This window comes from Nicotiana attenuata, unplaced genomic scaffold (assembly GCF_001879085.1).
Source record: "Nicotiana attenuata strain UT unplaced genomic scaffold, NIATTr2, whole genome shotgun sequence".
Lineage (NCBI taxonomy): Eukaryota > Viridiplantae > Streptophyta > Magnoliopsida > Solanales > Solanaceae > Nicotiana > Nicotiana attenuata.
This window is the reverse complement of record NW_017671373.1, coordinates 127,156-141,669: the sequence shown is the minus strand read 5'-3', so window position 1 is coordinate 141,669 and position 14,514 is coordinate 127,156. Positions and strand designations below refer to the sequence as shown.

The 14,514-nt window shown below is 40.9% G+C and overlaps 1 protein-coding gene across 1 annotated transcript; it reads right to left on the bottom strand.

The window, feature by feature from the left end:
- Positions 1-8,450: 8,450 nt before the first annotated feature.
- On the bottom strand, positions 8,451-9,650 carry LOC109207864. Its single transcript, XM_019370865.1, has one exon. It carries the CDS (start codon positions 9,648-9,650, stop codon positions 8,451-8,453), a length of 1,200 nt encoding a protein of 399 aa, XP_019226410.1.
- Between the last annotated feature and the right edge of the window lie 4,864 nt (positions 9,651-14,514).

Here is a 14,514-nt window from a genome sequence, read left to right as displayed (position 1 = left end):
GGAGAACAGAGGCATACATTTCAAGTTTCAGTAGTCAGGAGCCCGCCTGGAAAATAGAAGTATTACAATTCAAGTTTTAGTTTTCAAATTTTTTATATTTGATAACATACTGTACCCAGTCACCAAACTGGGACAGAAAATTTTCTTTGTTTGTTTTGCAGCAGTCAGGAGCCCATCAAGTTTTAGTTTTCAAATTCTTATTAATATCTGGTAATATGATGCCCAGTCACCAAACTGGGGCAAGAGATTTTCTTTGTTTTTGTCTATTTTGTTGAAGTCAGGAGCCCGCCTGGAGAACAGAGGCACACATTTCAAGTTTCAGCAGTCAAGAGCCCGCCTGGAGAATAGAGGCGTACGATTCAAGTTTCAGCAGTCAGGAGCCCGCCTGGAGAACGGAGGCATACATTTCAAGTTTCAGCAGTCAGGAGCCCGCCTGGAGAACAGAGGCATACATTTCAAGTTTCAGCAGTCAGGAGCCCGCCTGGAAAACAGAGAAGCCCGCCTGGAGAACAGAGGCATTTATTTCAAGTTTTTAGCAATCAGGAGCCCGCTTGGAGAACAAAGGCATGTATTTCAAATTTCAGCGGTCAAAGCATCACTTGGAGAAATGGTAAAACATCTCATATCACAATTCAAGGCAACAACAAAAGAATTCCATCAGGAGAATACAAGTTCACAAGGCAACAAGAACTACAAGAGCAAGTTTGAAGACATAGTTAGGACTTTTTGTAATTCATAGATCATAGCTTAGTCTAGCTTCTTTTTATTTTTGACACGGTGTAATAAGGGGGTTCAGTATGCAGTAGCAGCAGCAGCAGCAACAGCGAAACCACAGCTTCATGGTAGTCCCAGCTACCAGACCTTCCCGAACTACACTGACCTGATTCCTTTTTAGCCAAGGTTATGTAGGCAGCCTCAGAAGCAGGGTGCGGTCAAATCTTTCGAAAATGCTTCCCACGGAGTATTCAAACGGGCAAAAATCGCTCGTATCCGCTCACTTATCTTTGCACGAAAACTCTTCGTGTTTCCGAGCAAAGAGGGGCAGCTGTGAGCACGTGATTTTTGCCCTACATGAATTAATCCCATAATTTCAAAACAAAAATATTTCTTTTATATTTGCAATTTTGTGGATTTTCGTGGCATTTTCTGTTAATTGTTTGCATTTGTCTGCGCATGTTTATCTTATTTAATTCATGAAAAAATACAAAAAATATTTGGCATCTGCATTTAGGGTCTTAATGTTACAGTTTTAGGATTAATTAGAAATTAATTGTTTACATAAAATGGAGAATCAAAAATATATGTTTAAAGTTGCATTTTTAATTTTTGACTTTTGATTTTGAGTTAGCGCTTCTTTTAAATTTATTTTGTGTTTGATTATTATATGTGTTTANTTCCCTCGAATCCCAGTCGATTCCCTCGAATAGCCAAAACCCTAGGCGTCGCCTCCGCCGCCCACGGCGCCGCCGCCTCCAAACCTCCTCAAAACGACCCCCCACACTCCCCTCACTTCACTCTCCCCAAACCCCTAATTATTTTCTTTCAAATCCTTCCCCACCTCCTCAAATTTTGAATCTAAGAGGGCAGAACCCTAGAAATTCAAGGTGTCAATTTCTGCTCCAATTTCTTGAATCCAAGAGTCGATTTGAGGCCCAAAATAATGCTTCCGTTTGTTCTTGGCATAAAACAAACGCCTAGCATCATTTTGGGACTCGAATCAAAGTCCAGTAGTTGTCCAAGTTCTACATCAATGAGTACTCTTTTCTTCTTTTATTATTCGTATTCTTTGTTTTAAAATTAGTCTCCTGTTAATTCGTTCATCTTTGCAGTATCTTAGTTCTATAATTTTATTTTTCGATTAGTTTAGTTTGATAGTTCGATTAATCTTTCCGCCTATTCTTGGATTACCATTACTTGCCAGGGTTTAATTTTCTCTTTTCATATTGTTTTGGTTTTGGTTTTGTGCATTTCTTCAGTTTTTGTTAGTTTTATATCTGGAGTTCAGTGGTTAATTTAGATTCAAGAGTTTTGTTTGAAATTGGTTTTAGCTGATTGATTTTCAGAAGTGCTGATTTAACCATGGTTAGTTTAGAAGGGTTAAGGTTAGTAGACCAGGGTAAAAGGGGTGAATTTAGTAATTTTTAGAAGCAAAAAGGATAATATGGGTAATTCAACATAAGGAATCTTTTAGTAACTGAAAATGGAACTCCCTAGGACCTTCTAGATGGGGCTTTAATCTGAAATTCAACAAATAGGTATAGTAACTCGGGCAACAAGCCAAGATTCTAGGGACCCCTAAGCTAAAATAAAAACTTAAGAGGGGAGTAAAGGGTAAATAAATGGTCTGCAGGGCTACCCTAGAGTTGAGCCTATATAAGGTAGCATTCTTGCCTTTCAAGGCAAGGTTTGAGAGTTAAAAATCCAGAAGTAAAGGCTGCACAGTTTTATTTTTTAGGAAGGTTTTAAGAGCTGGAAAAAATACAGCAACAACAAAAAAAAATCTGCCAGAAACACTGTTTCATCCAAGTTTTAAGCATAGAAATACTACTGTTCATTCAAGAATCTCTGAAAATTTCTGTAGTATTCATTCTATGCCAATGTTCTGAGCAATTAAATGAGCTGAAGTGTGATGACATGCAAGTTTGAGGTCATTCTTGGTGAAAGTTTGGTTTTGAGCTGTGTGTGACATCCTTGAATTCCAAGACTGGTTTCAAGTGACATTTCCAATCATTTTTCTGGGTTAAGTTGGCTATTGCTGCTGTTTTCTACTGCTGACCTGCTTCATTTTATTTACTTTTGCTTTTCCAGGTACATGTTTTCTCTCTAATCCTATGTAATTTGATTGCTCAAGTTGGGAGATTGAATGAAGATGGCATTTGTCTGATTCTTCCTTTGTTTCTTATGTTTGAGTTTCCGTTTGGGTACAATTTTTGTTCAATAATATGCTCAAAGTATTAGTTAAGTTTTAGATTTCAATCATTTGAGCAGGTTAAATTATGTCATTAAACTTGGAGTATGTAATTGTGGCTTGAACTTTACTTTGGTAATTGAACTGTACAGGGTTGTGACTATTAGATATTAGGGTGTTAGAATTTTCTGTCTTACATTTCATATGTGCTATGGGGTTCAGTACCTCTCTTACATTTTATAGATATAGGTGTGGTTTGTAATAATAGGACTTTCATTATGACAGTTAATTCTGAGCTGCCACATAAACTCAATGAGATCAATACTTAAATTTTTGGGTAGTTTTCAGGTTCAATCGTGATATGTAATGTGTTGTGATCCTTTATTTCCATTTGAAATTCTACAATATAGTATAGGATTTCTTTGAAGGGTATGCGAATTATTATTGAGTTGGTATTTGAAGTCTAGTTTGTTCGAGTTTGAAAGGAAAACTAGTTGGTATTTTGATAACAAATTCGCTTAGAATGACCTCGTCAGTATTGGTCTAAGTTCGAAATTCAGTATGCAAATGCAATTTTATTTGAAAACTCAAAAGGCTTTCCTTTTTTTTTCTGAAAAATTAGGAATCATTGAGGGAATTGGGTGCATAAGTTGTTAATTGCCCAAGCTGATCACATAACTAGTTCTCTTGCAATTATTAACGGGCTAGAAGCCCAGTAATATCAACTCATTGTGGACCCGTGTTATTTAAGAAGCAGGCAGCCCAATTAGTCTTTTTATTTTGCCTTGTTACACGGTTGGGCTCTTGCTCTCAGTTTAATGATGGGCCGACGGGATCCGCCTTTGCTGCAACTGCGGACAAGCCTACCCAGCCGACCACTTCGATTCGGCCTCCAGCTTTGACTGGAGCTAGGTGACCGTCGGCGGCCTCAGTAATAGAGACTTCGGCATTTCCCGTGCTGCATTTAATAGAAGAATCATCGCGAGTGAGGAAGATCTGATTCCTCGTAAAAGGAGGTCGGTGGATGTCGGTAATGGAACCATCCGAGCAGTGGATTCTTCGAAGGATGATCATGAGCCGACCACTGCCGTGTTTGAAAGTGATGCTGGCTCACCCTCTGAAGTTCCACTATCAGCGGGGGCCGTGGAAGGCGTGCCTTTGCGTGAGGCTGAGGTTGGAGTTGGCAGGTCGCCCGTTGAAGTCATGGGTACCGCACCGAGGGATGTACCATCATCCTCGTGGCCAGTCGACGTTCCCATCATGTCTGCTCATGAGAGAGGCGAAGGGGTTACTGAGGACGGATATGAGACGGAGTTCGATCTAGATCTTGACGAGGTCCGGATGCTGAGCGAGGGGTTTACTCGCGTAGAGGTTAGGCTAGATGGGTCCTCGAGGACCATTGTGGTTCCAATGGATCGGGACTTACTGGTGAATACAGAGTACATAGTCCCCTCCTTAGGTCCCCTTTGATCCAATGTGGAGGGCAGGACCCTCGAGACGTTGAATGATGACGTCCTGTCATTGGGCATAGCCGGCCTCGCCCTCAGGGTAAGTTTTTTTTATCTTTCTAATTTTCGTGCCTTGGACTCTACTCTTAGGTTTTACTGATTTTCTTCTTCTTTTCCTCTTTTCTTTTCAGATATTATTTTGGAGATTGAGAGTTCTCGCCGAGAAGAGAGGCACAAAACCATTTTTAAGAAGATGGAGAGGAAGTATCGCGAATACCGCAACAAGCACCTCGAGATCTGTAGGCGGTTTGGCGAGAGTGGCAATATCCAAGCCATCAGGGACGAGCTAAAGCAGAAAGATGATGAGTTGATGAGGGTTATCGGCAAGTGTAGCATCCTCGAAGGGGCGCTGAGGGATAAGGAAGAGGACCTCGAGGTGAGCAGGGGAGTCGAGGCCCAATGTGTAGACCTTCAGGCCCAAGTGATATCTCTGCGGGCCGAGCTTAAGCAATTTTTGGTCAGGGCCGATGCTTTGAGTGGCGAGGTTGCCGAGAAGGCGATGAATTTGGAGAAGGCCGAGATGGCTCGATCGGCGGCTTCGACAAAAGTGGAGGCTTTGGAGGCCGCAATCCGTGTTCTCCGATCTGAGCAGACAAACGATTTGGAGACGGCCAAACTCAGATAGGAGCGGCTCGAAGAGCGAATAGGGGGGGTTAGAAAAAGAGGTTTCGAGCCTTGGTGACCAAATCGTCGTTTTTGAGGCCGAGAAGAGTATTCTTTTGATTAAAAATTTGGCGACCTTTTTTCCTATAAATTGGGTCTGTTGTCACAGCTGATCTCTTTGGGGAGGCCGAAGTGGCACACAATATTTTTCCATATGAAGGTGATTACTTCTTGTTTGCGTATCTGGGCGAATGTTCCTGCTTTCACCCATTTAGAAAAATAGTCAGTTAAAACCACTAGAAATCGTACGTTACCTCGCCATGTAAGGAGGGGGCCAACGATGTCCATCCCCCACTTGATGAAAGGCCAAGGGGAGATGACCGAATGGAGGAGCTCGCCCGCTTGGTAGATCTTTGGGGCATATTTTTGGCATTGCTCGCATTTTTTCACGAAGTCAACGACCTCTTTTCTCATGGTGAGCCAGTAGTAGCCTGCCCGTATGAGACATCTGACTAGAGCTCGATTTCCGGAATGAGCCTCGCAATGGCCTTCGTGGACTTCTTCTAGAACGCGTCGCTTTTGATTCGGGCCTAAGCATTTTGCTAAGGGGCCGCCATACGTCCTCTTGTATATGTCGTTTGGATGATGTTGTGCCTCGCCGCTTGCATTCGAAGCTTCTTGGCTTCTTTTTTATCATCTGGGAGCACGCCCTCCTGCAAGTATGAAACAATACGGTTGCGCCAGTCCCAGGTTAGATTTATGGTCCTTACCTCGATTTGATTGATCGATGAGTGGAGGAGGGTGATCATGTTTCCTTCTCCGGTTATGCTTTTATTGGCTGCTGCAAATTTGGCGAGGCCGTCTGCTTTGATATTTTGTGCTCGAGGGATCTGGTCGAGCTGGCATTCATCAAATTCGGGTAACTGTTTGCAGATCTCGGCCTGGTATGTTTCTAACCTTTGTTCTTTGATCTGCAAAGTGAGTGTGACTTGGTTGACAACGAGTTGAGAGTCACAGCGTAGGATGACCCGTCTCGCCCCGTACTTAAGTGCTAGCCTTAATCCTGCAATCACAACCTCATACTCGACCTCATTGTTAGTCATATCCGGGCACCTTATGGATTGGCGAATCACTTCGCCTGTTGGGACTTCGAGATCAAGTCCCAGTCCGGACCATGATGCATTAGAGGCGCCATCGGTGTACAAAATCCATAGATCCTGTACTTGTGGAGAAGTGTGGCGGCTTCTCTTTCGACTTCGGGCATTATTTTCGCGATGAAGTTGGCGACGAAGTCCGCAAGTACTTGTGACTTTATCGCCGTTCGTGGTTGATAGGTGATATTATGCTCGCTTAATTCTATGGACCATTTGGCCAGTCTGCCCCACAGCTCGGGCTTACGCAAAATGCTTCTCAAGGAAAAAGTCGTGACTACCGAGATGGGGTGGCACTGGAAGTAGGGTCTAAGCTTTCGTGAAGCTACGACCAAGTCTAGGGCCAATTTTTCGAGGTGGGGGTACCTCGTCTCAGCGTAGACTAAAGTTTTGCTAATGTAGTAGATAGGAGATTGCGTACCTTTATCTTCTCGGACAAGGATCGCACTCACTGCTACTTCGGATACAACAAGGTAGACGAGGAGGCATTCTCCGGGCTCCGCTTTGGAAAGCAGCGACAGTGATGATAGGTAAGACTTTAACTCCTTTAGGGATTCGATGTACTAGGAAGTCCACTGGAGGTCGTTGTCCTTTTTTAGTACGCCAAAAAACTTGTGGCATCTTTCAGATGATCGCGAGATGAATCTTGACATGCAGCAACACAGCCAGTCAGTCTCTGAACCTGTTTTTTGCTGGTTAAGTGTTCTGGTATCCCCTCTATAGCTTTGATTTGGTCGGGGTTGACCTCGATACCTCGTTGTAATACTAGGAAGCCTAAGAATTTTCCTGAGGTCACGCCGAATGTGCACTTTTTAGGATTTAGCTTGATTCCGTATTGCCTGAGTATATCGAAGGCTTCCTTCAGGTGTTCGATGTGATCTTCTTTATTTTTAGACTTCCATGGTTTTGCCGAGCTGATCGTTGAACATGTTGGTGACTAACCGTTGGTATGTCGCCCCCGTACTTTTCAGTCCGAAAGGCATAAATCTGTAGCAGTACGTTCCTTGGTGGTTAATGAAGGTAGTCTTCTCTTGGTCTTCCTCTTCCATGAGGATCTGATTGTAACCCGAGTAAGCATCTAAGAAGCTCAGTAGTTCATGCCCGGCCGTTGCATCAATGAGCTGGTCGATATGTGGCAGCGGGAATGAATCTTTGGGGCATGCTTTGTTCAAGTCTGTAAAGTCTACGCGCATTCGCCATTTTTCGTTGTTCTTTTTCACCATGACCACGTTGGCCACCCATTAAGGGTATTTTGATTCCATGATGGAGCCGTTCTGCAATAATTTTTCAACCTCCTCCTGGACCCCATCGTTTATTGCAGAGTTGAACTTTCGTCTAACCCGTTTCACCGGGATGGGGGGGGGGGGTGGAACGGGTGGACGTTCAATTTGTATGTGGAAATCTCCTTTGGATACTTGGCATATCTGCATGGGAAAAAGCGAACAAGTTAGCGTTAGCAGTTAGGAATTGACGGAATTTACCTGGTTCTTGAAGCTTGCAACCGATGTAATCTTTCTTGTTGTGGTCGTTGTCATCAAATTGAACGGGATCGAGGTCTTCTATGGTTGATTCCGCGGCCTCCACCATTTCGGGGTCTCTGTTGACGTTCTCCCTTTCATCACAGCTCGACCTCGACCCTATTAATTGTTATGCCTCTTTTGCTTTGCCCTTCATTTGTTGGGTAGTCGTACAGTCTAGGGCGATGCGGTAGCATTCTCTAGATGTGCATTGTTTTCCTCGTATGCTGAATATCCCCCATGGGGTTGGGAATTGATAATTTGGTATAAGTTGGAGGGGATGGCCCTCATGGCATGTGTCTAGGATCGTCCTATTATATGGCATTATACGCCATATCCTAATCCATGATATGGAATGTGGTTTCTAGGGTGACGCCGTCGACCAGGATGGGGAGTGTGATTTCTCCAGATGTTCGTTTAACTGCATTATTAAAGCCTGTTAGTGTGATGCAGCATGGCACTACCTTATCCTCGAGTTTCATCTGTGCAAGTACTCGAGGGTGGATAATGCACATGCCACTCCCATCGTCCACCATGATGCGTCTTACATCTGTATCTAATAATCATAAAGTAATAACAAGGGCATCATAGTGAGGGAAAACCAAACCGTGGGTATCTGACTTATCGAAGATGATACTTCTTTGAGTTCATCATACCGTTCATGAGTGATCAACCGCTTGAGTTTATGGGTTGTGGTGAATTTTACGTTGTTGATTGATGCGTCGTCACCACCTCCGATGATCAATTGAATGGTGCGCGTTGGTCATAGTGGTTTTGGCGGTCCCTGGTGTTCACGTCCTTGGGCAAAGTTAGTCCTCCCTCGGTCACTGAGCAATTCTTTGAGGTGTCCTTGGTGAAGCATGTTTACGACCTCCTGCCTTAGATCGATGCAATCCTCAGTTTTATGACCTCGCTCTTGATGGAACTCGCAGAGGACTTTTGACTTTCTAGTGCTCGGGTCTGACCTCATCTTCTGTGGCCACTTCACTTTTGGTCCGAGCTTCTCCAGTGCGTAGACTATTTTTGAGGGTGACACACAAAAGTTATGAGCGGATAATAAGGGAGGCATACCTCTCTCATTCCGGTGAGTCCTTGTCCTTGGCCTAGATGGGCCCTCTTCGTAGCGGGAATGGGGCATGATGGCGTTTATGATATATGGCTGATGTCTTTCTCTGATAGGTCGAGGGGCTGTAATATCTTTCTTGGCATCATTTCTTCGATCCTTCCTGGATTCGGCCTGTACCGAGGTCAATCGTTGGATTGGCCCATTCAAGTCGTCTTCGTCATCATGGACCTCGGCACAATAGGCGTTGTGTATTTCGTCCCAAGTGGTTGGAAGATATTTTATAAGCCGACTCAATAATTTTCTGGTCGACCTCGAACCGTTCCTGTTCAGCCCAATTTGGAAAGATGCTACAGCCATGCCTTCTAATACGTTAGGTAAGGTCATCCTTACTCGGCTGAAACGAGTGAGGAAGTCCCTCAACCCTCCTCTGGCCGATTGTTTGATGGCAAATATATCGTTCACTCTTGCCTCCGCCTTTTTGGCCCTAGCTTGGGCTGTTACAAACTTATCGGCCATCTCTTCGAATGTTTCAATGGAGCGTGCAGGCAGTTGCAAGTACCAAGTTAATGCTCCTCCGGTGAGGGTTTCGCCAAACGTTTTCAACAAGATGGAGGATACCTGTTCTTTAGCGAGATCATTACCCTTTACCACGGTGACACAGTGAGTCACATGATCTTCTGGGTCGGTCGTACTGTCGTATATCTTCAGATATGGCGGCATCTTGAAGGTCTTGGGTATGGCATGTGGGGCAGCTTCATCACCGTAGGGCTGTTCAAAGAACCGACTAACATCTCTTTTCGGGAAGAGTTTTGGGGCACCTGGTATTTTGTCAACTCTCTCTTGGTGCTCTCTCATTTGGTCCCGAAGCATTTTGTTTTTATTTTCCATTTCTGCCATTTTTTTAAGAATGGATGTGAGGGTGTCGTCACCTGCATTATTAACATTGTGAGTAATACTTGTTACTGGAGTGAGAGGTCCGTGTTGCTCGACCGTTGTTGGTGAGATGCAAGTCCTTGTGTTTTCTCTAGCCGCCTCATGGCCGGGCTTGTCGAGGATGTTGGTCAGCTTGTTTGTCAGCCACGACTCAAGTAATTTTTTCACTACTGGTGGCGCCTCTTCCGTTGTGGACGTATTCCTTTATCGTGGGACGTCGTGATACTGCCGTGTGGAACGGGCGACCTGCCTCGACTGGGAGAGACGTTAGGTGTTATATCTTTGCATTCCGTTTCAGAAAACCTCACTGATGGTGTTTAAGAGGTTGGTGGCGAGATTGACTACTGCCTTCATTCTTTCTTCTCCGTTACCTTCCATGTCAGATCTGTGTGTACAATGAAGTATGAGTTTTTTTTTTGAATCGTGCTGGTTATAGATCTAAATGAAACTAAAAATTTGGCTAGGAAATCCACACAGACGGTGCCAAATTGTTTGACCAAAAAATATAGATCTTTGATTAAACTAATTAAATTTATATAAGGAGGGGTTAAACCCAGTTAATGATAATAACTTAATATCTAAAATCGATTAATATGAGTGACGTAGAACAGCGTTGAAAGAAGATTAGATGCAACGTGTATTTAATATTTCAAGACCATAAATGAAGAGGGAATGTCAAGAAATAAATAACAATAAATGGCATTAAAGTAAATAAGCAGAACGATTAACCCACTATTGAATTAGGTGGATGATTCCTTCTCCTGACAATGATGAATGATAAACAATCAATTCTCTTTTGAAAGGTAATGTTTTTATTCTATCTAGAGAGAAAGTCTGCTTTTTAAAGAATGTACTTTTTAGAGAATATTACATGCCCCTCACCTTATCTCTCTCCATCTATTTGTATGGGCCATATTCCCAGTCAACCCTAAAGGTACAAATGCAGAGAATATTCAATCTCCTAGAGATTCTATTACAAAACTAGCCGTTACTATTACTCTTGATGTGTGACCTCGACCGTTATCAATTGCTCGCCTATGAGCCCCACTGTTCGCTAGTCGACCTCAACCATATTACTTTTCGTAACACTACTTCATGTTAAATTTCTTGAAGGCAAAATTTGACTCATACAAGTGATATTCAACATGTTGCCGTTATTCACATAAGAGAATATAACTAAGCTAAAATGAAAATGGTTAAAAAGTTTCCAAATATAAAAAATATGTCAAAATCGCTCAACTTTGCTCAAGTACCACAAAAAGTTACTAAACTATTTTTTATAGCGAAAACTTATTTAATTTTGCTTAAGAATCACAATAAGTCACTAAACAACTTTTCAAACCAAATCGTATTTCAACTTTGCTTAAGTATCATAAAAAACGTCTCTCTTGTTTCCTCCTAATGAGTTTCTATATACGTAGACAAAGTTGTATGTATGATTTTTTTATTTTTTTGGGTTACAAAATATAATTTAGTGACTTTTGTGATACTTAGGTAAAATTGAGTGATTCTTTCATTATAAAAATAGTTTAATTTAGTAACTTTAGTACATAAAAGTAAAAGTTGAGTGATTATTTATGAAATTAACCCTATAATAGCAAAGGTTAACACCTTATTTATTTTAAATAAATACCATTTAAAAAAATTATATTCTATAGATACCTTTTAAGGTTTATAGCAAAATATTTAATTTTGGTTACCTCCTAGCCCTAAGCCACTAAATACGCTATTCAGTTACACTATTTTCTTTCTCTCTCTACTTTGATACATCCCATTCTCTTCCTCCATTCCCTGAAAACACGATGCTCAATCTCAAAATTCCTCTCACCCACACTATTTTCTTTTCTTCTCGGAACCAAACAGAAAATCCGTGCTTCCGGCCGGCGACGCAACAGCTCCCGCCAGCGGAGACGCATGAATCGGGCCGGAAAGCATTGTTTGTCTTCCATATACCAATTTGCATCTGTTTATTATCACGCAAGTCAAATCAACATTTTGAACTGAAATATTTGCCTTCGTTCCCAGCTTTTGTCTGTTGGTCCCTAGCTACTTTCTCTATTTCTTTCTTTTATCTTAATACTAGTAAGGAGAAGGACCTGAATCTTAGAATATTATCTCTATTTTTGAACGGCGGCGGATTCGTCGGAAACTAGGGTTTGTTCTTGAACAAAGACGACGGAGTTTGGGCTGAGCAACTTGAACTTTTTGTTAAAATATTTCAATGTATCACGTTGTATTTTCATGTATTTCATTGTATTCATTGTCTTTTTTTTAATTGTAATTCAATGTATCTCGTTGTATTCCACGTATTTCATTGTATCCACTGTCTTTTTTTTCATTGTATTTCAATGTATCCCGCTGTATTCTATGTATTTCATTGTATTCATTGTCTCGCTATATACCATGAATGTATTCATACATATTTTTTAATTAATATAATTTATGTATTCAGATGTATTATATAATTTCTCTGAAGATTGCTATGTTTTTGGGGTATCTTTCGGTTGAGAATCTTTTTTATAACTGAAAATACAAAATTCGTGTGTTATAATTGACTTTGTTGAGTTATATTAGGAGTCTATTATGTTAATTGATTCACTTTCCGTTTTAAAAAAGTGTAATCCCCTATTTCACGCCGTGAATACAGTCGAATACAATAATCTGTCCAGCTGTAATCCCATGTTTCACTCCATGAATACAGTCGAATACACTCGAATACAACAACTGATTAGCTGGACTTCCCTGATTCACGCGTATTTTTGCTACTGTATTCATAAATACAATAGCTTAAATACATCAAATACATCTTATAGCCACGGAAAAGGTATCTGTAATTCGTAATATAGCAAATGGTATCTATAGATGACTAAGTACTACTAAAAGATAGTGCTTTATGAAAATTTCTCTAAAATAAAATGTAATTGACTTTATAAAAGGCCTCGACCTTAGAATGTGGAGAGGAAATAGGCCTTCATGGCCCTTTACGATGATGAAATTAAGCAAATGTCTTTTTTAAATCTTTTATGTGTAAAAGTAATTAATATCTTATATGTAAAAAAAATTTGTAATAGGCCACAAAAGTGTTTGACCCGAATGTGGATGTAAAGTTTAAGAGCCCGTCCTAAATCAGACTAGCACCGTAAAAATAGCACGTATAGCCAGTTTTCGGATTGGTCAATCAAAAATAGCCAGCGTTTACCAAGTCAATGAAAAATAGCCACTATTTTGCTGCAATAAAGACCGGTCCAACATAATATACTGGAGTTCGGTGCACTTGTGTATGACCTCCAGCATATTATGCTGGACCGGTATACTTTGCTGGCTCCAGTATAATATACTGGAGACTGGAGCACCGGTGCTCCAAACTCCAGTATATTATACTGGACCAATATACTTGCTGGAACTCCAGTATATTATGCTGGAGTTCTAGTGTACTTATGCTGGAACTCCATCATATTATGCTGGAGTTCCAGCATACTTATTCTGGAACTCCAGTATAATATGTTGGAGTTCAAGTATACTTATGTTGGAACTCCAGCATAATATACTGGAGTATTTTCCGGGTTTTGAACAGTGTTTTCGCTCAGATTTATCTTTATATAAAAAGTGGCTAAATTTCGATTACTTTTAAAATTGGGCTATTTTAAACGACCAGTTGTAAATCTGGCTATTTTTAAAATTTACCCACTAGCACCTTGCCAGGTATATTCAAGTTTTCCTCTTTTGTGCAATTTTTCCTTTTTTTTTTTGGGGTCAAGCTAGCTCTTAAAACTCAAGAAACCAAAACTAGAAACTTCGCACGTAAGGGGTTGGTTGATTCGACGAACAAGATCGAACGGGAAAAAGGCTAATGCTAGCATTAGGCGTCTACTTTTAGGTCCGATTTATGCAATTACACTTGTTCCAATTTTCAACAATTTCCATCAAAGAATAACTACTCTACAATCAAAGAATAGCTACAACTAAAAGGTTGATGGCTAACTCATTTTATAAAGCTTTTTATCTTTGGCATTTGAGACGGAGGATTTAAATTTCATTAATTGCGTGCCATTTTCTTTTCCTTTTATCTCTATCCAGAGGCGAATTCAAAATTTAAAAACCATAGGTGCACTACCATCTTTTCTTCTTCTTTTCTTTAAAAAGTAAAATGGGAATTATATTGCTAAAACAAAAGATTACACAAATATTACGTAGTCCCTGAGGATATTATCATTGTACAAAGCGGCAAGGCTATTACAAACTGAGGTAGGAAGATATTTAGTACTACTACTAACTCCTTGCTTGTTCCTATTAAGCTCTAGTTCAACAAAAGGGGGTGGACGAGCAAGGTAACTACATTTAGCTGGTTTGAAGTGGTTAACAACTTCCTTAGTTAGGCGGTGTGCCACTCCATTTCCCTCTCTGAAGTTCTGCCTGAGAATTGGGAGCTTCGGTTGGTGCATCAACAACAGTCAAGAAGAATGTTAGAAAAATATTAGTTGTCTTCATTCAATGAGTTTGATGATTTCTGTGGAGTCTGTTTCAATATCCATTTTGAGGAAATTCATTTTTCTTGCAATTCTTAGTCCTTCCTGTAAAGCCATTAATTCAGCTTGCATGGCAAATGCTGCATAGCTTGATGTAAAACCCAAGGATCCAGTCTCCATTGCTACTTCTGAAGACTCCTCCTAAACGTGTTTCCAACGAGTTTTTTTTTTTAAAAAGCTCCATCTATGTTTAGTTTAACAGTACCATAAGCAGGTTTTTCCCATTTGACTTCAATCCTAATTATTTGAATTTTAAAGGGGTTTTTTTCCAGTAAAGAAATTAAATTCCCAAGCTTGTTGAA